Raw genomic sequence first — 23337 nt, 5'->3', positions numbered from 1 at the left:
TCTATTCGAGTGTCATTAGTGGGTCTTAAGTATATTGTAGGTTTCAAGAGTCAAAGTTTAGGTCTCTAGGTGTTTTAATATTTTCTAGTTCCTAGGTCTTTATTGTGTTTTCTAGTTCCCAAGTCATTGATGTTGGTTAGTTCTCGTGTCTTCAATGCTTAGTATATTTCCTATGTAATCCCTCTATATAACGAGGAGAATTCTCAAATGTAAGTCACTGAATTTGAATATTGAGAATATATGAGATTTTCCTCCGTGTTAGCAAATATCTCTGGAGAGTAAATAACTCCTATTCCGGCATCTGTATCCTTGGAGTGGATTCTTCCTTGGTGGTGAGCCAAAGAAGCACTGTATCCTCGGCTAGTAGTATTTTGTAGGCCTTGGCGGTGAGCTTCTCCTATCCCGAAATTCTGTATCCTCGGCTAGTTTTTTTCCATAGGCCTTGGTGGTGAAAGTTGTCAATCCCGATCGTGATCCTTGGTTGGTGGCGTATCCTGTATACCTTGGTTTTGATCGTATTTTATCCTACTTTTAGGACATCACCCATCGACACCCATTCCAAAACACTCTGATTCCATCGACATCACTCAAAGCAACATTCGCCCATCCCGCGCATCGCATAACTCTTTACATCTAAGGCTAAGCCATCATTACTCTTAATATTAGTCGGCACTCTTATATCTTAAATTCATTCTACTTGGCCATATACTAGATGAAACTTTGCCACGCATAACTTCTAATTTGAACGCAACCTTCCTCCTAGACTTTTAACTTCAAGTCATCACTTTTTAACCTTAGTTACTTATTCTTCACTTATAAATAACTCTTGGATAGTATTCTAAGTTCATTTTTACCTTGGTTGAGTCCTACACCTTCAAACTTCAATGGAAATTTTCCTCTACTTCCGATCCTTGATTGAAAAGAAAATATTCCATCTTTCAAGAGTTACAATGTCGGTTGGTGGATTTTATTTTCTTTTTTTCAAGTAGTTTTGTTTAAGGATTGACAGTCGTCAATTTTGTTCTTGCTTGTTTTACTTTGAAGGTGGTTAAAGCTTTTGGTTGATCAAGTTTTGTTCAAGGTAAGTGAAAACTCTAGGCGCTAAGTTAGACTAATATATTTAGTGCTCTCGACTTGGTTGATTGATATTTGTTAATTTTAGTTTTTAATTGAATTTGATGGTAAGCGTAAGCAAGTCTCGGTAGTAGTGTGTTGAGACGTTGTGATGATTTAACACGTAGTGATGAGTTCTTATAGGTTTAAGATGTGTTTAATTGATTTCCTTTAGGTGTGGTAGCATATTGTACTAAAAATGATGAAATTGGGCTTGAAATTATTCTCGTAATTTTAGCACTTACCGGGTATACCCACATACTGCATATATTCACTTGTAGCCACATTCTGCTCATACTCACTTATAGCCACATACACCTTATACTCGTCTTTTATTCACCGGTCACTACTCATATTCACCTTGTACTCACCGTCCACTTCTCATATTGACCTTATACTCACCAACCGCTGGTCATATTCACCCTATATTCACCGGTCGCTGCTTATACTCACCCTATATTCACTTGTCACTTATTACTACCTAAGTATACCCACTTACCGATTATGACCACATGTCGTTTCTTACTCGGTCGCTAGACTAAAGCATTTTATTAATATGCTTCCGTCACCCATACATTAATGGTGACAATGCCTTGTGTTTCGGGATATCCCATGTGTCGGTTGCCTTGGTGATGAGATACCCCGTGTGTCGGGATATCCTGAGAGTGAAGAACATAACACCTATGTATGTGCATATATAAATACATATAGGCACTCATCTTAGTTAATGTACTAATTGGTGGTCACCTTGTTTCATAATATATTGTGTCATTCACTTTTTATGAGTGAAATATTATGGTGCAATGTTGCTATTGGTCTCAATTGGCATATCATGATGAGAAAGATAAAACATATACTCATACATTCATCATACATGCTTGTATAATTTTGAATTCACGTTATCTTGTACCAGGTTGAGTGGTAAGGTGATTTTCTATCTTAGACTTAGAGATTTTATTGATTCGGCTCGCTTGTTATTTTTCAGACATGTTAGATGGATATTCCACTGCCAATGCTTTTTGGAGCTCCCATGCATTACGAGTGTGTTTAGAAAGTGTGTTTATACCTAAATTGGAGATAATATGTATTAAGTATAGTTTCATCGTAAGGGTCGACGTAGGATTTATGGAGTGGATTCCCCATCGATTTGTCGCTTGGTACTTGAACATCGATGGTGAGTTGGTTGCCCATTGAGGGGTTTCGATGGTGACGACGATAAGTCGATGGGTGAAGTTGTCGACCCATAGCACTGATCTTGACTTTTGTACATGCTGGTTTTTTTGGGCGTAAAAGTGGTGTTGGAGATAAGTGACCCCAACATTTCCTAGGACTTTTGTATTTTGTTCAGGAAGTTGTATTAGAGTTGTAAAAAAGTTATGTTTAGTATTGCATGCATGTGTTTGCCCTTGATTGAATCATAAATACCATGATTGAATCGTGATGCATCCAATTCCTTAATCGGTAATCTCACCTTTTCAATCGGCGTCCTTACCAACTTACCTTGATATGTCGATCGGCAACCATTTACTACCATTTATCAATAGCAGATGCATGGTCATCGATATACATACTAATGTTAGCCTTAAGGTCGTCGACAATATTATATATGTTCAATATCACTTATACTTTAATCTTATGTCGAAGACCTGGCCAAATTTTTGTGTAAACAACATGATAGGTAAAGTCAATCAATGTCCATCAAAATGACTTCTTGAAAAGTGCACTCGGATGCTTCAAATTAGTAAAAATGATAAGGGCCATCAAAATCACGTAGCCTTCTCCATAAGAAAACTCTTACATGGGATATTCCCTTATTTGCTACAACTGAGAAATTTACCAGCCATCTACAACGAGTGAGTTCCAATTTTATCAGCAACTGTAAGTTTGACAAACTGATAATTTCCAGAAGAATCACGGCCATCTATAGGTAAATCTTCCAATGATTTTGATTGGTCGAGGCCATGAATCTCAACCGTAGCTATAAACTTCTTAAGGTTTGTTTGTCAATTCAAGTTAAGAAGGAATTGAAGGGAAAAGAAGAGAATATTTTGTTTGTGTTATTTGGATGCAAGTTGAAGTAAAAAGAAATGAATGGAAATTAAATTGGTAAAAGGAACTTACTTTGCATTTCCCTCCATTTCCTCCTATTGTGGGCCTGGAGGGAAATTCTTCTCTTCCAATTTTTTTCACTTCCTTCCTATTTATTTTAAAGACGTGAATGATAAACATTATATTTTCACGTTTTTCTATTTTTTTGTTCCTGGGAATAGATTTGGAACAGAAATCCGTTTAGCAACACAACTTTATTTTTTTATTTCCGAGACAAATTTTTAGCCCAGAAATAGGTTTGGAACAAAAGTAGATTTTTTTTTTACTTTTCTATTTATGGAACAGAAATGGAAATAACAACTTTTCTTATCTCTCGCCCTTGCCGCCCACCGCCTCCCGCCGCCGCCGCCCGCCGAGAATAGAAATTTAAGAATAACTTATCAAACGAATTTCTATTTCGGAAACGGAAATTTTTTGTCATTATCAAATGCTAGTTTCTGCTCAGAAACTCATCCAGGGAATAAAAATAGAAAAATCTATTTCTGGTCAGAGATTGGGCTGGGGAAGAGAATGGTTTTCATTCGCGCCCTAACCAAACAAGTATTAATATGTAATTTATATGTATTATGAGGTCTTTATGTAATTATATTTCAATCTATACCCCAACTGTAATTAATCACTCTAATAAATATATCATGCAACCCTAATTAGAGTTAGGCCACCATAAACACTATGTCGCTACTCTTTCTACCTCTTTCGCTAATCTCTCTGTCTCTTTTGCTATTCTCTTTATCACGAGAAAAGTGTCAAAAAAGTCCTAAATCTTTTGCAATTTGTGCCAATTTAGTCCTAAACCTGTTGCATTGGTGTCAATTTAGTCCTAAACCTTTTTTTGGTGTCAATTCAGTCCTAAACCTTTTGCATTTGTGTCAATTCAGTCCTAAACCTTTTGCATTTATGCCAATTATGTCCTAAACTTTTTTTGGTGCCAATTCAGTCCTAAACCTTTTGTATTTGTGCCAATTCAGTCCTTCCGACTAATAGCTATTCACGTGTCGAAGGACTGAATTGGCATAAATGCAAAAAGTTTAGACTAAATTGACACCAAAAAAAGATTTATGACTAAATTGACACCAAAAAAGGGTTTATGACTCAATTGACACCAATGCAAAAGATTTATGACTGAATTGACACCAAAAAAAGGTTTATGACTAAATTGGCACCAATGCAAAAGGTTTGGGACTTTTTTGACACTTTTCCCTCTTTATCACTCTAAACTTCAACATGGTATTAGAGCATAACAACGCATCAAATTTATTAACTTCTCCACCCCAAACTAATACTTCCTTTGCTATCTCAACAATGTTTGATGCATCTCCAATTTCTTCGTCCTTACTTCCATCTCTTTACCTATCATCTTTTCTTTCTGTTAATCCCAGTTTCCCATCACTTATCAACAATATTGCACCCACTTTCACCTCTTCTTCCCTCTTCTCTGTTGCTCTGATTTCTACTGCTGCTCAAATTACGGCTGTGCAATCAACCTCCCCGTCTCTTGTTCTTCACAACATCACAAGTCTCATTTCTATCAATGTAGAAAATTATCTTTCATGGAAAACTCAGTTTGAGCCTATTCTAATATCCAACAATCTTCTAGGCTTGTGGATGGATCTTTTTCGTGTTTGCAAAAGCTTAACACTGACCAAAATGGCACTGTGGTGGTCAATCCCTTCTATTCCACCTAGGTCGAGACAAATCAATGCGTTCGTATTTTGATCAATTTGACCCTTACAGTCAAGATTTTCCATGAAGTTCATGAAAAAAATTTATTTTCAGACGCCGTCAAGAAATCGAACTAGTCCATGTCTGACTATCTACCGCATCTGAAGTCAATCACGGACTCTCTTAGTGCAATCAATTGCTTCGTCTCCAACAATGACTTGGTGATTCAAGCCTTTAATGGGCTCCTATCTGAGTATGATCCCTTAGTCATCATGGTCACTGTCGCGACCGACCTCCGGCTTTTTAACTAAAAAAGGGAGAGTCTCGCCTGGTACGCGCTAAGTTTAGTTCTGGGACTTAACTTGGGCTCTCCCAAGCCCATACCATATCGCAACTTAGGATTTAGATTTTTAACTTGTAAGTAATTTTTATCTAAGAGTCGCCACTAATTGGTTTGGGATGGATCGATTAGAAATCCAAGTAAGGTGACGGGAGAATCATCCTACTTCTATGAACCAGAGATTAAATGAGTTCGGGGACTTGGTTACACTAGTTGGGTAACTAGTGCCAGTACAAACAGCAACTAACAACGCAAGAAGAAGACAAGCTGACATCAAAGGATCATCAATAGCCTATTCTTTTTAAAATTAACAGAAAACGCCCCCTCGCGTATGAATGCTGAAGTTATCAATCAATGCGCCTTAAACATTCAGAAATCTTCAACCAAAAAAAAAACATTCAGAAATCTAATTCCCAGCTTACAACAGTCCAATCCCTTTGAAGAGACAAATAAAACTGAAGGCGGGAATAATGGGCTTGTCGCCGGCTCAATAAAGGTTATTATAAATATTTTAAGATCTTTGATAGAAAAATAGTTAAAAGGCTACATCTTTACTCAATAACTTTTTTAAAAAAGTATATCGATGTCCTATTTATAGAATATGAGAGAAACGGGCCATGTCGCAATAGTGACCCCCTAATCTCGAGTTTTTATTTTTATAGAACTTGTCGGCGAAAACCAAGTGTCAAAACACTTCTCCAAAGAAATTACAATCACTCACTCTCGATAAAAATGAACTGCTCGTTCAATAATAAGAGTATATATGCATTAGAGAATAAAGCTTTCTTTTAATTTGTAGTCATTCTTGTAATTCATGTCTTCTCTTGCATAAGTTAATCTTCTTATATAGTCCTCAAGATCCATCCTAACAGTAGGAAGATTTCCAAAAGGATCAATTTAGCCATTGAAAATACACTACACAATTATCGGGAGATCTGATCACCCATATAATCAATTCATCATAGCAATAGTGTGGTTTCCACAAATAGAGTTGATTATTTTAGAAATAATCCTTCACATTAATTTGATTGACAACCGGGTTGCTTTCCTTTCAATTGTTGTCAATGTTCTTTGAGACTTGGATCAAAAGTCAACAGAACGTTTGGCTCTTCAATCATAATGCGTAATTATATAATGGGCACGTTCTTCTCATGTGATATAGTGGACCGCTTCTATCGGCAATGCGTGAGTCTATCTAGGCTTACCGCCAATAGTTGGCTTACATACCACTTTCCACTTTATCTTCCTGAGTATGGTCACGACCACATGAGCTATTTACCTTGTCAGGGTACCTCTAAGTGTTGAAATATTTTATTATCACGAAAAGATGTAACTCTTGGTCATGAAAAGAGACGGCTCTTGGTCATGAAAAGATATGACTCTTGGATACGAAGGTGATGGTTCATCATGAAAAAAAGATGATAATGGTGATAATGTACATATTCCCAAAAGATGTGTTGATTAATTATTTATAAATAGCACCAAATCATATATTGTTCAACCCAACTATTCGAAACAACTTTTTCTTAACTCTCTCTTCTTCTCTTTCATACACAACATTGAAAATACATTTAAGGTGAAATTCCGAGAGAGAATTTTGAGTAATTGTTGAACTCGTTTCTCTGCGACTTTAATGTATATCCTAGAGGTATATTTGATCTAAACCCCGCGGCAACAATAGTATGGACAAATAATATTTTAAGGACAGTGATTGACATCATACATCAAAGCATCAAAAAACTATAAACTAGTGCTCTATCTTCACTAGCAATCAAATTTCCCCAACAATCTTAAGATATTACTTTCGTGGAGATGGAGACAATGGTTGCATCAAGTGCTCGCAATCTTGATAGATAAGTATCAACAAAACTTTTGTTTTTGTTTATATGCTTGAGTCATCTACCTTGTGACATGCTAGATTATCTCATGCTGTTATACTACATTGAACTGTATGAATAAAGGTGTAATTTCATTTGTATGGCATACAAGACCTTTTTTTTTTGTCAAAACCGTATACAAGACTTGAATTTGATGAATATATGATATTTTCCTCAAGTGAGCAAATTTCTATTTCAAAAATCATTTATCCTTGGCTGTTGGGTTTCTTTTAGGCGGTGAACTTCTCCTACTTTGAAATCAATTCCTTAACCGGTGGCTTGCCCTTTATGCCTTAGTGGTGAACTTCATCCATCCGAAGTCCTTTATCATTAGCTTTCACTGGCGGTGTTCCTTTGGAGCTTGGTGATAAATTTCATATACCCCTATTTTAATTATTAGCTGGTTGCGTGTCCTTTATGTCATGGTGGTGATTATTATCTATCAAAAAATCCTATTGTCACTCGAAACACACCTCATCATGCATCGGTGGACTAAGCTGTGGATCCATCGACATCTACTAGTGCCAAGTCTCCTTCCGCCAAGAGCTATAGGGTGGCATTGGCTCCGATCGGATTGTCTCGATTAGCGGACCACACCAATACTGGAGTTGAACCATCATCAACAAGAGAACCCTTGTTGCTTTGAACAATAAAAAGGCCGAAATAGTAATCTCCTGGGCAGTCAAAGTGGGCGTGGAAGCCACGAGCGAATGTCGAGCCTAGGCCATTAGGTCGTTGCAAACGAATGGGCATCGAGGCAGAGAGAGCATAAAGGAACCTCACAGAATTATCAGCACTGCAGAAAGGCCTGCGGTTGGATCATCCTAAAATTGAGCATAGACTAAGTTGAAAAAAGGATGGTAGCAGAAGAAAGAAAAGGATAGACTAAAGGCGGCAGAGTGTGAATATGATATCGAATGATCAAACAAAGCAGGACAACAATGAGAACAGAAATGATAAAAATAGGAAACCCAACTTCGAGGTTAAAACTTAAAAGGTGACACTGGCATTATTTGAAGGTCCCTTAAAAAGTCCAACAACTCAGAATTGGTTTTGTTTTTTTTGGTAAGGAACAACTCAGAATTGTTTGGATCAAGATATTCAGAAAATCTTCCGTTTTTTAAACTAGACGTAGATGCACCCAATGTGCGGATAGACGGCACGGAATCTATAAAAATTCAAGAGAGAAACGTAAACATCGAAGTTCAATAATTCGTCTTGATTGTTAATGACAACGAGCAAACATTATTTACATAAGTTAACAAGAAAGAATCCGAAAACAAAAACAAAAAACTGCTAGCATCATCAGAATTCAGGACATATCAATGGCTTATTTTCGTCATCGCACTCCTTCAACCATGAATGCCGAAGACAACAATGCTATAATTCAGACCTCTATCAAAGAACATTCGAAGAGAAGGCAGAGATATATGACATATTGCAGTAGTAGGGAAAAAGAGTCGCCATCCCACGGAGCTTGTCAAAACCATCGCAGTGCAATTAGGCAACCCCCAGTACGGTCAAACCCAAGAACGCAGAATGAACAAAACAATGAGTTTCCTTTTACAAGGTCGTAGCTAACTCTCGTGGAATCTTTCGGAAACTTTGTTATTTGAAACTAGTAATCGTATAGCCTGTGAAATGGTGCTCATCTTATGTTCTCAGTGTGCCTTCTATGCGATTCACAGTCTGTATTTTTTACTTTTGTATCGGCGAATATTGCTGTCTCTCACTTTCCATATTAGCCTTGATCCATTCTCTTTAGTTTATTTTGGTTTTATCACTTGTGTTGAGCTCTTGTTGCTAGCGCTTCACTCTGTCAATGACCTCAGTAATTAGATGACAAGGTTGCGGTTTTACTGGAGGGGAGAAAGGGTAGTGCTACAGCTTCTGACTCCAATAGAATGAGACCAACACCAGAACTGGGAATGTGATTGTAAGAGCCAAATTGAGCTTCACGAACACAGAGATTCAGGCGTTTCTGTCTTGTGTAGTACAATGTTTCAAGTGACACAAATGGCCAACGAAGATCAACAGGTTTTCCATACATGGCAATTTCAGGCAGTGATGATGACTAAATTCGCTACATTCAGTTCCTTCATGCCATGTGACTCCAGCATTTCCTTTGCATAAGGTTCCTCGCCAAGAAAAGAAAATTCACCTCACTTTAAGCTCTTTGACTAAAACACAATTGATTGTCTATGGAGATGCAATTCAATGACTAGAAGTAGAATGTACATCATCGTCTGCATTCACTATCCACAAAAATAAGGAGGAAATGGTTTTTGTACCGTCGAGCACATAAAAATATTACAGTGCAATTCGGCAAACTGACAACAACATGGAATGAACATAAACTTCAAACGACACTGTAAAAGAGAAACAGAAGTAACATTAAATGCAAGATCACCGTGGACCAGATAGAATTGATGGTAACACAGAAATTGTAGCACCAAAATCAACCTTCTCCTTACCAATTCTTACATCAATATTCAAGGTGCGATGTGAAAAATCATAACCTAGATCATCTGGAATTTCCATATCTCCATCCAACACCTTGATGACCATCAACATGGAAGGCCTCTTGGAAAAATCCCCTTGTAAGCACCATGCAGCAATCCTCATCATATTGACCACGTGGGGTTGATGTAGTTGCAAATCCTCACAAGTTTTATCAACCATATCCAAAAGTCGCCCTTCTTCAGCCTTTCTCTTAAAAACATCAAGTATATAACTATCTTCCTCTTTCTTAGAGCTGTCAAATACTTTCCTTCCACAAATTATCTCCAGAACTACCACACCAAAGCTATAGACATCCACTTTCTCAGTAATTGTTGCGCTCAGCCACTCCGGGGCCATATATCCAGGGGTTCCCCTCACTGTAGTCTCCGCTTGGCTTTGGTCCCTATCAAGCAATTTAGACAAGCCAAAATCAGCAACCTTAGCATTAAAGTTTTCATCCAAGAGAATATTTTGGGGTTTAATGTCCATGTGAACTATCTTCCATTTGCATTCTTCGTGGAGATAATTTAGGCCCTTGACTATGTCATAAATTATCTTCCTTCTCTTTTTCCAGTCAAGCACGAACGACCCTTTCGATTTGCGAAAGATCCATTGATCCAGAGAACCATTGGACATGTACTCATAGCCTGCGAAACTTCGTGGCGCAAAGTCCAATGAGTCTCACCAAGTTGACATGATGAATGTTGCCAATAGTCTCAACCTCAGCTAGAAAAGATTTTTTGATTTGGCGTACCCCATCAAGGCGTTTCACTGCAACTTTTGTGCCGTCGATTAGAGTACCTTCAAAAACAGATCCAAAACCTCCTTCACCGAGCTTCTTACTGAAACCCTCAGTGACGGCTATTAAATGATCATAACTGAACCTTGTAGGCAGTCCGGGCAGTTGTTCTGGGTAGTCCTCTTCAACTTCATCGGCTTCTTGCCTCCTAAGAACTAGAATATTTAATACCACATAAAGAATGGTCAAGATAATGAGTGACCCAACGCTGGAACAGAGTATTATTACCTTAAGAGTGTTCGACCTTTTGCTATTTCCAGGAGAAGGTGCTTCATTAGAAATATTATGTACTTTAATGAAAGCAATGGAATGTCTAGGAGTTTGTTCCAAGTATGTAAGGGAAAATACTTGAGATACTAAGTAGCAAGAACCTGAATCATTCCGGAAAAAAGCTGTTGTGCATGAGCAGTTGTTGGCACAGGCCTTTCTGCAACTCTCTTTATCTACTTTTGCTAGATCTGGGGTAAGTTGCGGGTCCGAGTCATAGGTGAAGTAAGAAGTGTCATTAAGCTCCAAAAAGGTTTGAAACTGTGAAGCTTCGCAAGACAACGGAACAGTTTCTGCACACCCAAGTTTAAAATCTCTATCATTCACTGGCTTGAAGTAGCTTTTCCCGTCGCTCGATGTTGGACAACTACACTGCCCATCGAAATTACAAATTCCATATTTACCGCAGAACGTTGGATAACCACAATACCCTTGAACTGGTGTAAAAAGTTCATATATTCCAGTTAAATCCACTCCATCCCATTGAGATGATCTCAAATGTCCATCAGATTCAAACTTCATGTACTGCAAAGATGAATCAAAACCAAGCACAGACCCCTTTCTTGTGGAGTTCATGAACAATGCCAAAGCTCCTTCGATAAATTCAATATAATTGGAGTCATCGCTTGTATTAGGGAAATTTACCTGAACATGGAAATAAACCTGCGGAGGATCAGTCTCTCTGGGCAAATAAACCACTAGGAGTCAGCGAAAGTGAAAGGAAACCTTGTTTGGTCCAATTCATTGGGGAAGTACCTGGGGTCAATTTCTGCCCCACCTTCAATTTCTGCCCAAAGACTAGTGAGTCTGTAGGGTGATCAAAGGATTGCCACACTGTGGCATTGTTCTTATCAAAGAGCACAAGATTGCCGGCGTGTGTCAAGTTCATGCCGGCAACAGACATACCAGTAGTGTTGGTAGACCAAGCCACTGACCCATCAACATCCGTCAATACCAAATCTCCTTCTGCCGTGAGCTCCAACGTGGCGTTCTCACTAACAGGATTGTTTCGATTAGCAGACCACACCCCGATTGGATCTGGTAACTGGTCAATTCCCAAATTCTGGTTACTGTAACCAATAAAAATGCCAAAATAGAAAGCTTTCGGGGTGGGAAAGAAGCGGAAGCCACATGCGAATGCCATGCTAGAGCCATTGTGTTCTCTAAGAAGAATGGCCGATAGGGGAAAAAACGAATCTTGCTGCAGACGATTATTAGCTATCCACGTAGTAGAAAGGCCTGCAGTGGCATTGTAAGCTTGAGCATCGACTAAACTGGAAAAGAATGGCAGGAGAAGGGAAAGGAAAGAGCAAAGGCTCCAGCAGGTGAACATGGGATCGGAATTATCAAAGAAAGCAGAGACAGGAACGAGGAGCAGAATGAAAACAATGAAACTGGAACTCGAGGTTAGAGAAGAGAGTGCAATCGTTTTAAGCTCCATGGACAAGTCCAAGAACTTTGGAATCGCTGGATTAAGATGTTCAGGACAAATCCTCGCGCACGCACTAGATGTAGATGCCCCCAATGTGCCGGTGCGAGGGCGCCGAATATCCAATAATTCGAGAAAGGAAACAAAAGGAAAGACCGGAACTGAAAATGGTTGTTCTTGATTGTCGATTCCAAAGAACAATGCATGATTTTGAGAGCGCAGACAGCAACGTACGACACAAGAAGAAGACAAGCTAACATCAGAGGATCATCACTAGCCTATTCTCTTCACAACTAACAGAAAACGCCCCCTCACTCATGAATGTTGAAGGCATCAATCAATGCTCGTTAAACATTCAGAAATCTAATTATAGCTTACAATAGTCGATTCCATCGAAGAAACAAGTAAAGCTGAATGCAGAGTAATGGGCTCTCGCCAGCTCAATAAAGGTGATTGTAAATATTTTAAGATCTTTAATAGAGAAAATGGTTATAAGGATACATTTTTACTCAAAACTTAATAAAAGAGTACGTTGATGGTTCTATTTATAGAATACGAGACACCCTAATCAAAATCTCCAAATTTCTTTATTTATGAGTTATGACTACCTACTAACTACTGACTAGGGGTGAGCGATTCCAAGTTCCTTACAGGTTATAGGTGGAACCTGTAACCTGTCATCGGGTACAAGTTCCTCATTTTTTGAAACCTAGAACCTACTCATCGGAACCTGGAACCTAGAACCTACCCTGTCATAGGTTTTAGGGTAGGTTCCAGGGTCTAATAGGTTCTTTTTTTATTTATTTCATTTTTAATTAAATAAAAAGAAAATGAACGCAACAATAATCAACAAGTTTGTCATTAACCAAAGAGAATACAAAAGACTAGTTTTCCTGACATTACAGTTTAAATAAATACAATTAAAATGAGAAGTCATTGGGTGAATCAATACTAGGGGTGAGCGATTTCATGTTCCATACAGGTTCCATCTGAAATCTACTAATGAGAATACGTCCCTCATTTTTTGGAACTTGGAACCTACTCTATCAGGTTCCAAGTGGATTATAGGATCTACCCAAGTTCCACATGTATTATTAATTGAATAATTACAGTGAATCATCACCTTTAATGATCACCATTTGTTGTTATGATCCACTGATCATAACTTATATTTAGACACACAAAGAATATGAAATGCTAACAAGTCAAAAAATAAAAGCTCATATTAGTGGTTTTATATTATACAATTATCATCTAATGCCATGAAACATCGCAGAATCACGTGAAGACATAAACAAAAAAAAAAACTCAAAAAAATTTATTTAGGTTTCAGGTTCCAGGTTCTACCTATCTAGAACCTGGAACTTACCCATCGAAATAGGTTCCTCAATTTTTGGAATTTGGAACCTATCCTGCATACCTTGGAACCTGAAATCTACAGGTTCCCACCAGTCAAATTATCAGGTTCCAAGTTCTACTCTAGAACCATGCTCACCCCTACTACTGACTAATATCTATAAATATATTTCAATACTCCTCTCGAGTTGGAGGAGCTAAAAAAAGGACGGGTACAACTTTATTCCAAAGTCCGTGACCAAAGCTAAGACAACATCAAATTGGATTTAAGAAAAGCGCTGAAGAAACACATGATCAGAAAGTTGACACATCTTTCTTCCATAACCTTGATAAAATCATGTGGAAACTAACCTCAATTACAGAAAACTAAACGCACTACCCCATGGCACTCAATTTTGGCAGTTCGAGAAATCCCAGCCCTACTACCAAGACCTCAGCGCTTGGGCTTGAGAACCTCGAGGCCTAGTTCGATGCTCTAGCCATTGTCCTCGGCACTCGGAATATAATTTGATGATTTAGCATGTGTATCCCTTATATCAAACGAATAATGCTTATCACTTTAGGAAAATAAAAGCAAGTTTACCTTACCAGACAATAGAAGATATTTCCTAGTTCGTTTTCAGATTTCACCCAAACACAGAAAAATATTATCGTTTTCCTAGAAAAATGACTTCCTTTTCATGTTAAATAATGATGTTGTCTTTTGGACATTTGTCAATTTGCGAGTAGATGTGAGTAAAGAAATTACATGCCACGCCAACCGCTAACATGGCATTTTAAAACTGCCTAATATTTTCTCGGGTTAATATCACGAAAAACCCCAAACTAATACATTTGTGACAAATTTACTCCAAACTAATTTTTTAACAGCAAAAAACTTCAAATTGGTACACTTGTGACAAATTTACTTTCTATTAGTTTCCATTAAATTTTACTATCAAATTGCTGAATTAGATGACAAGTGCTAGTTGACGGGTGTAACAATTTAGGGTTTCACCCGTCCGTTGTCACGGGTTTACCAATTTAAGGTTTTTCACGATATTAATCCAATTTAACGGAGGTAAATTTGTCATAAATATACCGATTAGAGGTTTTTAGTGGTAAAAATATCAGTTCTTGGTAAATCTATCACGGGTGTACCAATTAGAGGTTTTTGGTAATCAAAAAATTAATTCGGAGTAAGTTTATCACAGATATATCAGTTTAGGATTTTTCATCAATCCTATTTTCTCATCAATTACGCTTGGCGCTTTTCTCACCCTTGTACAAATTTTAATTCAATAAAATCGACAACAAACCGTAAAATCAAGCCTGAAACGTCGGGGCTCCGACACGAAGGGGGGGATCGATCATCCATGGCGACATCTCTCGGAAACAAACGGTCTCTCCGCCTCCTGACTCGGTTCCTCGACTCACCGAGCCCGCACCGTTCCCCGCCGACCAGCTCCTCCTCCCGGTCCCTGCAAACCCTTGCTTACGAAGAGGTACGGCCTCCTCCCGCCGGCGACAATCCCGCCGCCGCCGCCGCCCCGACGGCGCTCGTGCTCCACGGCCTCCTCGGCTCCGGCAGGAACTGGAGATCCTTCTCTCGCTCCTTGGCCTCCGCTCTCTCCGCCGCCTCCCCTCCCTCCGGTACTCTCTCTCCCTCTCTTTCTGCGAACGTTTCGCGGAGGACTGGAGTCTTTCTCTTCTTTTCTCTTTGATTTCCAATGCTCTTTGGGGGTGCTGCAGAGTGGAGGATGGTTCTGGTGGATCTGAGGAACCACGGGAGATCGGCGGAGCTGGGGGGCTTCGGCCCGCCTCACGACATGTCCAGCGCCGCCGGGGATTTGGCCGATCTGGTGAGGTCGCGAGGGTGGGCCTGGCCGGATGCCGTGATCGGCCACTCCATGGGCGGCAAGGTGGCCTTGCAGTTCGCGCAGAGCTGCGCCCGCGGGGACTATGGCGAATCCGCCGCATGTCCGAGGCTGGTAGGCGTGTTTTCCTCGTCATTTCTCTACCTTGGAAGTGATCGATTTTCTGTTCTGATGGCTGCGTCTCGAATTATAGTGATTGTCTGGCTCCGCAGCTCAGTAATTTGCCCTTAGCGAGTGATAATTTACCTGCCCTTAGATTTTCTTGACTAGAGCAAATTGCCAGTCATTTTCTGCAGATAATGCTTATTGCTGTACAATGGGATTCATCGAGGGCAGGAAATCCATTATACTGAAAGCAGTAGAAAAGATTATTTGAGTAACAGCGGTCCAAAAATGCAACTTGACAACTCAATGAATTAAACTCATGCCGAAGTTCATTGTTGTAGAGCACTTGCCATTTCTTGACGGATTAATAGATATACCTTTGACACGAGTTCAGGCTCTGTCGATCCTTTCCAGGTCTTACACATATTTGTCTTTGATGTGTTCAAGCTCTGGTAATATGTTTCTTAAGCTGGAATCCTTGTCTTTCATTTATAAGTGAGCAGAATATAAGATGTCCCTATGCACTTGATGGGGAATGGTAATGGAGGGGTTCTTCCATTAATCCAATAGTTGCTTCCAAGCGCGCCATTCCATGGGTTTTGTCTAGGAATTGCTTACCTCATTGTAAAAGTCAAAGCATGGTTGAGCTCCATACTACAAAATTTCTTGCAATATGGAATGACACTTTTGGAATTCAATTTTGTTTACTTGACGATGTGGATAAAATATGTCTCATCACCCCCAAAAGCATTCGACGTCGGCTTCATGGCCACTAATGAGGTGAATGTTCCCCTGGGTCTTATTCTTTCAGTCATGCTGTTGGGTTTACAGAGTTTGAGAATTTTTTTCTTTGAAACAGTGCCAAGGTGGTACTGCTTGTACGTGTTTCGTTTTCAAAGTAGTTCTAGCAATTGAATATGAGAGAAAGTATATATGATGCTTTACAGGATGTCTGGCATGAAAATATTTGCTTGATAGGCTAGGGTTCAGTTTTCTGATACTCAAGTCAATGGGAGAATTTGTTTGTCTTGAGCACCTGCAAGACTTTAAATCCTAGCACTCCCTCGCGCAAGTTTCCCTGGTATAGTCTTCTTGTTTTCGGTGTCTTTGATGCTCTATTTGATGTTGTAACATCCGCATCATATGTTTTGTGTATAAGGTCTAGCTTACACCCAATGGAAAATGTCAAGAGATATGTTTGATATGCATGGTATATTCGTTTCTGATTAGCTTAAGCTTTTAGGGAAATTGTCTCACATCTGCTAGTGAAATAAAAATGGTGGACAGGCCTATGGCGTTTTTATTTTGTTCCTTTTCTGTTTTCTGGTCTTGCATGATTTGTTATGCTGACCATGCTGTGCTATATTCTGAACATGATGCCCTATTGAGTCCCTTGTAATTCTAGCCATAATGGTATAATTTACTTTTTCCAATTTTGTAACCATGTGATGTCAATGGTACCGGAAATGTTTGTGTGAGTGACCCTAATTGTTATTTGTGCGTCTCTACATTTTATGGTAGCTAATGTGCTGGAAAAGCTCTTTAGTTATTCCTATTTCCTGATGCAGAGCAGCTGTGTGTGCTGGATTCTGTCCCGGGAGAAGTAAAGTCAGAGAATAGTGATGGAGAAGTAGAAAAAGTTTTGAAAACATTGCAGAGTTTACCTTCAACAATCCCATCGAGAAAGTAGTATTATCCTTCTTCCTTTGCTGGCATGTTGTAGTCACAGTTTTCGTGTTTCAACATTTTTTTCTCTCTTTGTTAGTCATCTAAATTGTTAATGCAAATGAAGACATTGTGCAGCAAGAAGAAGTGTTTAGAGAGTTGTTCTTAGGACTTCAATACCCCTTGAAAGGTGTTTTCTAAGTTCACATCATCTTGAGAAGGGACATGTGTATCTCCTTGCTGTCATTTGTGTTGGATATAGTCCAGTAATAGACACGTAAGCAGGGTTTTGCAGAATTTTACCCCAAAAGCTGCTCCATTTGAAGAAGAGACAAATCCGAATGCTTCTCAGTGGAGGACACTAAGTTGATAATCTGTCTGCAATTTGTCTGAGTTGTTCTAGCTTCTATTTGAGTATAATCACAATCATGATGTTCGACCAAAATAAAAAAACAATCATCATGTGGGATTCCCCTTATCACAGTGTGCATCTGAAATTGCAGAGTTAGACACAATATTTAAGGGGGTGCTAAGAACTTTGTCTTTGATGTTCTTGTCTTCAGGTGGCTGGTGAACCACATGCTGGAACTCGGTTTCTCAAAGTCCTTAGCAGAGTGGATAGGCAGCAACCTCAAGAAATCTGGAGATCGTGAAACGTGGGCTTTTAGTCTGGAAGGTGCCGTTCAGATGTTTGATTCGTACAGGTAATTATCTGCCTTCATTTTCATGTAAGTGGGTGAATATGCACTCCTCCCGCGTGATATAAGGTGACTTGTATACCATCAGGGAGACCTCCTATTGGTCTTTGTTGGAGGAACCGCCGAAAGCCACGGAAATAGCAATTGTGCGTGCAGAGAAGAGCGATCGATGGGACCCGGACGTGATACAACGGCTCGAAAGACTTTCTAGTCTAGGAAGGGACCGATCCGAAGGGAAGGTTTCACTTCATGTTCTTCCAAATTCTGGCCACTGGGTTCACGTGGACAATCCGAAGGGGCTTCTCGAGATCGTGGCTCCAAAGTTCACGTCCATCTAGCCTCGCCCTACCGGATTCCGACTCCCCAGGCGCCTGCCGGTGCGGAGCCAGTGGCTTTTCCATTCTTGCCTGTAACTATTGAAATCGGGAAGTCCCGCTTCGATACGAATAAATCTCTGTCCTATCTTGATGTTGTCTCGGCGCGACAGAGCGCCTTATTTATCCTCTTTTCATGTAGCAGACGGAGTTCAGATTGATTGACATTTCTTTCATTCACATAATCGGTCATTTGGATATGGCGAATGCGCACATTTTCATTTAGTCTCAACGGCAGGTCATAATGACATGTAATGGTGATTGCTCTTCATGATGTTGCTGTGCTTTTTCTTTTTCTCCTTTTTCCGCATAATACTGTCCTAAATCCCTAACTGGGTACACTAATGCCACATTTATCTCAAATTAATTTTCATGTCATAGAAAATCCTGACCCGATAAACTTATGATACATTCATCTCAAATTAAATCTCGCCTTCGACACGAAGAGAATGCATGCGCGGCGATCCGAATGAAATCCGACAGTCCAAGGGGGCAAAATGAGAAATCATTTTTCTTAGGGCAAGTTTTTGAGGGCCAAAAGTGGAAAATATGCAAAAGAATGAAGAAATTGCAAAATGGGGTCTGGTCGGCCCATCAAGAAGCCCAAAGAAAGTTGGGGTCAAAGGAGAGGGGACTCGAGAGTCAAAACCCTAGCTCCGGCAGAAGCCCGTATAAAAGCCCTCGAGTTCTCTCTTCAACCTCTCCGTTCCCTCCTCCTCGCACCGCCGAGAAGACGCGCAGAGAGAGAGAGAGAGAGAGAGAAGAGGAAGCGAAGATGCAGATCTTCGTGAAAACCCTAACCGGCAAGACCATCACCCTCGAGGTCGAGAGCAGCGACACCATCGACAACGTCAAGGCCAAGATCCAAGACAAGGAAGGTCCGTCCCCCTCCGCCGCCGGCGGAGCCTCCGTTCTCGTTCGCCTCTGCTCCGGAACTGATCGGCGAACGATCGGTTCGGTTTTCGCGCCGAGATTTCCGTGATTTTGATGCGTTTGCTTTTTTGTTTTGTTCGAATGTCGCTGAGCAGGAATCCCGCCGGACCAGCAGCGGCTGATCTTCGCCGGGAAGCAGCTCGAGGATGGCAGGACTCTGGCCGACTACAACATCCAGAAAGGTGCTCTTGCTTTCCTTCGTGCTCTGTTGTTGTTGTTTGATTGCATCGAGCTGGAGACGTTGATGTTCTCTGCTTGTTGTTTGGCTCAGAGTCCACGCTTCATCTCGTTCTGAGGCTGCGCGGAGGGATCATCGAGCCTTCTCTGATGGCTTTGGCTCGCAAGTACAATCAGGACAAGATGATCTGCCGCAAGTGAGTTCTTTGCTTTTTTTTCGCTATTCTGGTGCCCAATATCATCTGAGGTTGTTCGTACTGGAATTGAATCGTTGAAATGCTAGAAATGTTAGAGTAGACTTGAGCTGATTCATTGGATAAAAATGAGCTTTGAGCATGAGGACGGTACTATACTTAGCGTCTTAGCTGGAACAGTGCTGAATAGGTTATGCTAGTTTCCGATAACAATTATCGATCTTTAGTGGTTTCGCGTCCGGTTTCAATCAGTTCCAGATGATTTTCTCCTGGGGATGTGCATTCTTCTCTTTCTGGTCGACACTTTTTTGTCGGTCCTTGGTGTTTGGTTTATCATTGAGTCGGTTGGCTGTTGTTCTATTTCCTTCTAAATCTTAAAAGGTGGATTATTGTTTGGCCTGTACAATGTTCTCAGACTAGAATTCTTGTTAGTTGTCAGGACATGTTCTCTCAAACTCTGTTCTACTACTGTATCTGCTAGAGCTTTTCCATAGAACTCCTTTTAGACCTTCTTCTGTACCTCGCTCTCTCTCTCAATTATTTTGCCTTATTCTGATGTTTCCATAAATGAAACGGTTTTGTTCCTTTCAAATGCTATTGCTCTGATTCATCTGAGATCTGAGGCTACATGTACCAAGGTTAGGGCGTGTGATCGATTTAATCAGTGCCCTTGATCTTGAATTTGCCAAAGCGGCTGTAGCCAGATCCAACAGCTGAGAAGTTAACTGGCCGGTTGTTGTCCATCTCCATCGACAATTCTGCTTACCGAACTTCTCACATTCCTTTTTCTGGAATTTTTTTCTGCTATTTCCGGTTTACTATAATAAAAATCAGAATTTATTCCACTATAGCATCTGTTAGATCTTTTCCACAGAACTGCTTTTAGAACTTTCTTCCTTCCCTATCCTGCTTTCTGTAGTTTGATGCTCAGATCTTTGTCAAATCTTGGATTTGTTGTGACATTTGGTGCTGCTTTGCTGCTGTCAGTTTCAAATTTTCTGCTGCTTTAAATGGGACTATCAGTTGAACCCTCACTTGCTGTTAAGTGCAATGGAGGGCATCTTAGTTCCCAAAAGCCATTTCCATTTGAACTTTGTCAGCTGGGCTTTGACTATATTCAGTTGATTTTCATTAATGGTACATATGTGGTTTAATCATTAGTGAAGTCTTGTCTTTAATTTCTACTTGTGTTATGAAATAATACATCTATTTTATTATGAAAACACATATTTTAAAAGAGAAACCTGTCTTGGGCTTGTTTCTGAATCCAGAGGACATATAAGAGACGAGCAATATTAAGATGGACAGCTTAGATGGGGATGGGAAATCTCATTCCTGTGGGGTTCATAGTAGTCATATCCATCTGAGGTTTAGGAAGTTTGCTACTGTATGTGGACAGCATTCGGCAATTATATTTGTCATTGAGGGTATACATATTCAGTGATAATCATAAGAACTTGTGTTAAATTTGACCACTTCACTCTGATTTCTGTTGGATAGATACATGTGACGATACTGAAATATCCTATCCTTTCCCTGCTGCCTGTGGTTGCACCTTGCATCTACAATTTTAGGACATTAATGTCGATTCTTGTGAAGCCCACATGATTGTGTGTATGCTCCTTTTATTCAGTTAACTGTGTTAAGTGCCATTCCCATGTGTCCTTAACTATCAATTTGAGGTTAATCACAATCCAATGGATGTCTCAAGGCGATGGCTGCTTTATCCATCTTCTGTGTGTTCTTAAAATGTCTTGCGTTAATTTCTGTACATCTTTACCCTTTTTTGGTAATACTATCATGTAATGCCGTCTGCTGTGCGCCAGATGTTATGCCCGCCTGCATCCGAGAGCTGTGAACTGCCGCAAGAAGAAATGTGGTCACAGCAATCAGGTTAGCTTGTTTCTCTAATCTTGTATTCTTTCTCTCCATTTATTGAACTTGGCGTCTCTACCATGAAAGTAATCAAAACTTTTTGTCTTGCAGCTGAGGCCTAAGAAGAAGATCAAGTAGACTTTAGGTGGTTACTTACTCTTTACTGTTGCAGAGCATCTTGTTTTACATTGAAGTAATGCTTGTGTTGATGACTAGTTGACTACTTTCATTGTTTCAACCGAGAAGAATTCATTTGGGCATGGTTTTGCTTTTTGCCTTTTGGGGCCTTAGCAGATGAGATCGTTTTTACCTTTTTAATGTTTGAAAGTGATTCTCCCTTCACGACCGAAAAAAAGCAAAGAGAGAAAGTGATTCTCCCCTGGTTAAGTCTCCGAGATCAAGAGTGGATACTGCTCTCCTCGGCGAAAAAGAAAAGAAACGAGCCTTATCCACTCGGTTAGCATTTCTCAATAAAAATATCAGAAAGCAGATCTGAATGCCAAAGGTGGATGAAAATCAAGTAGCGGGTTTTAGTCTTCTAAAAATGGCTTTTGAGAAGCACATTGGACCTCTGCCATCACTATAATCCGAATTGATGCATGCAGGTATTTTTATCTAACATCACAAACATCTGCAACACTTGGGACTGTACATGGTTGTTTCCCCTCTGAAGCTGCCCTCCCCAATTTCCTGACTTCCCCCTCGTTGTTGTCCTGTTGTCTCTTACCAGCAAACCTTTTTCCTTCCCCAGAGGATAGACATTTGGCAGAGAGTTTGCATCAATCTGACCCGAGTTACATCAAATTCATTTCCTACTTCCCAAGATTCCATAGGAAAGTCCTCAATCTGCATTCATAGCTAGGAATAGCTACCTTCACTGGATTTGCTCTGGAACCCGTGATGGATCACTCTTATTTCTTAACTGTAAGGTCGAAATCTCTAAGCTTTCACGCGATATGAAAAGGGAGAAAGGATCCCCTTGTTTTGCTGCAATGGTTAAAAGGCTCAGAGTATTTGTCCATCTTGAAATGATGGAAGCATTACAATTACCAATACAATTCAGGATGATGAGATCCATCTGGAATCGAGGAAAACTGAACAGTCCAAGGACCCTTCATCGAAAATCACATCTGAATGTGGCATAAGCTTTTTTCTAACTAAACTTCTCTCGCGAAGAAGGCCTTTCGCTCTGGTTATTCTTTGTGCAATGCAAAAGTACTCTTTGCTAGGATGACCGCATCAGGTTTTCCGGACTAAAACTAGCTGAAGACCTAATCAAACCATCCACAGAATGTTCTGAGTCTCCTTAACAAAATATTTTATGCTAATTTTACTGAAATATTTTATGCCCTTTTTCTAATCAAATCTTTCTAATTCTAGCTACTCTAATCAAGTCCTTTGTACTTACACAAATTGTCTAATCAAATCCTTCTATCACCAAATGTGGCCAAATTAAGCTGACAAGGCCGTTGGACGACACCGGACCGTGACATGCACATTATTTTGCAAGATCGAAACCTAACTACATACTGAAAAACAGAGGGACTATGAGGAGGAGGAAGAGCAACCTTTTTTTATCTTCTTTAATTTTCTGACGGTAGTGTCCACGTCAGCAAAATGTTTGGATACGTCACACTCGGGCATTACCAACGGCCGCATCTGTTGGATTTGGTCAAATGTAGTGCCCGTTGGGACTTGATTAGGCAATCTGCGTAAATAGGAGTTCATTGGAAATATTGAAAGTGCAAAGGGTGAATGCACAAACTTATAGGGCTAACCTGGTCTAAGAATTTCAAGCTCCTGCATTAGGGATGAGAAAGAAGAGGAAATCACTGAGGAGAGTAGGGAGGCAAATGTTAGCAAATATCTCCCTAGCCTATCAAATAGAATTTTCAGCCACATTCCATTGTTTCTCAAAAGACAGTACTCTGGGGTCCTTAAGAGGCTTGCGGTCCCATAAACCATATTCATTTCATAGTCAGACACTTCTTTGAGACAATTAAAAT

General features: G+C 39.9%; 2 protein-coding genes, 1 non-coding gene and 1 pseudogene across 3 annotated transcripts; 3 read left to right on the top strand and 1 right to left on the bottom strand.

Moving 5' to 3' along the window:
* Positions 1-9507: 9507 nt before the first annotated feature.
* On the bottom strand, positions 9508-11813 carry LOC115692433 (G-type lectin S-receptor-like serine/threonine-protein kinase SD2-5; annotated as a pseudogene).
* Positions 11814-14773: 2960 nt separating this feature from the next.
* On the top strand, positions 14774-18333 carry LOC115692429 (uncharacterized). The gene is made up of 5 exons (XM_030619269.2): positions 14774-15086; positions 15186-15424; positions 16989-17101; positions 17644-17784; positions 17867-18333. The coding sequence occupies exons 1-5, from the start codon at positions 14810-14812 to the stop codon at positions 18114-18116; spliced, it is 1020 nt and encodes a 339-aa protein (XP_030475129.1). The 5' UTR covers positions 14774-14809; the 3' UTR covers positions 18117-18333.
* Positions 18334-18842: 509 nt separating this feature from the next.
* LOC115692415 (ubiquitin-60S ribosomal protein L40) lies at positions 18843-21591 on the top strand. Its single transcript, XM_030619254.2, has 5 exons — positions 18843-19030; positions 19181-19267; positions 19357-19459; positions 21283-21349; positions 21443-21591. Exons 1-5 carry the CDS (start codon positions 18928-18930, stop codon positions 21467-21469), a joined length of 387 nt encoding a protein of 128 aa, XP_030475114.1. The 5' UTR covers positions 18843-18927; the 3' UTR covers positions 21470-21591.
* On the top strand, positions 20148-20238 carry LOC115692436 (small nucleolar RNA snoR109). Its single transcript, XR_004007111.1, has one exon. It is a non-coding gene; the product is annotated as a small nucleolar RNA snoR109 (small nucleolar RNA).
* Positions 21592-23337: the final 1746 nt, after the last annotated feature.

Source organism: Syzygium oleosum, unplaced genomic scaffold (assembly GCF_021117445.2).
Source record: "Syzygium oleosum isolate NSW1041296 unplaced genomic scaffold, Sole_v2.1 Sole_v2.10, whole genome shotgun sequence".
NCBI classification, from domain to species: domain Eukaryota; kingdom Viridiplantae; phylum Streptophyta; class Magnoliopsida; order Myrtales; family Myrtaceae; genus Syzygium; species Syzygium oleosum.
This window is presented reverse-complemented; position numbering and strand designations above follow the sequence as displayed.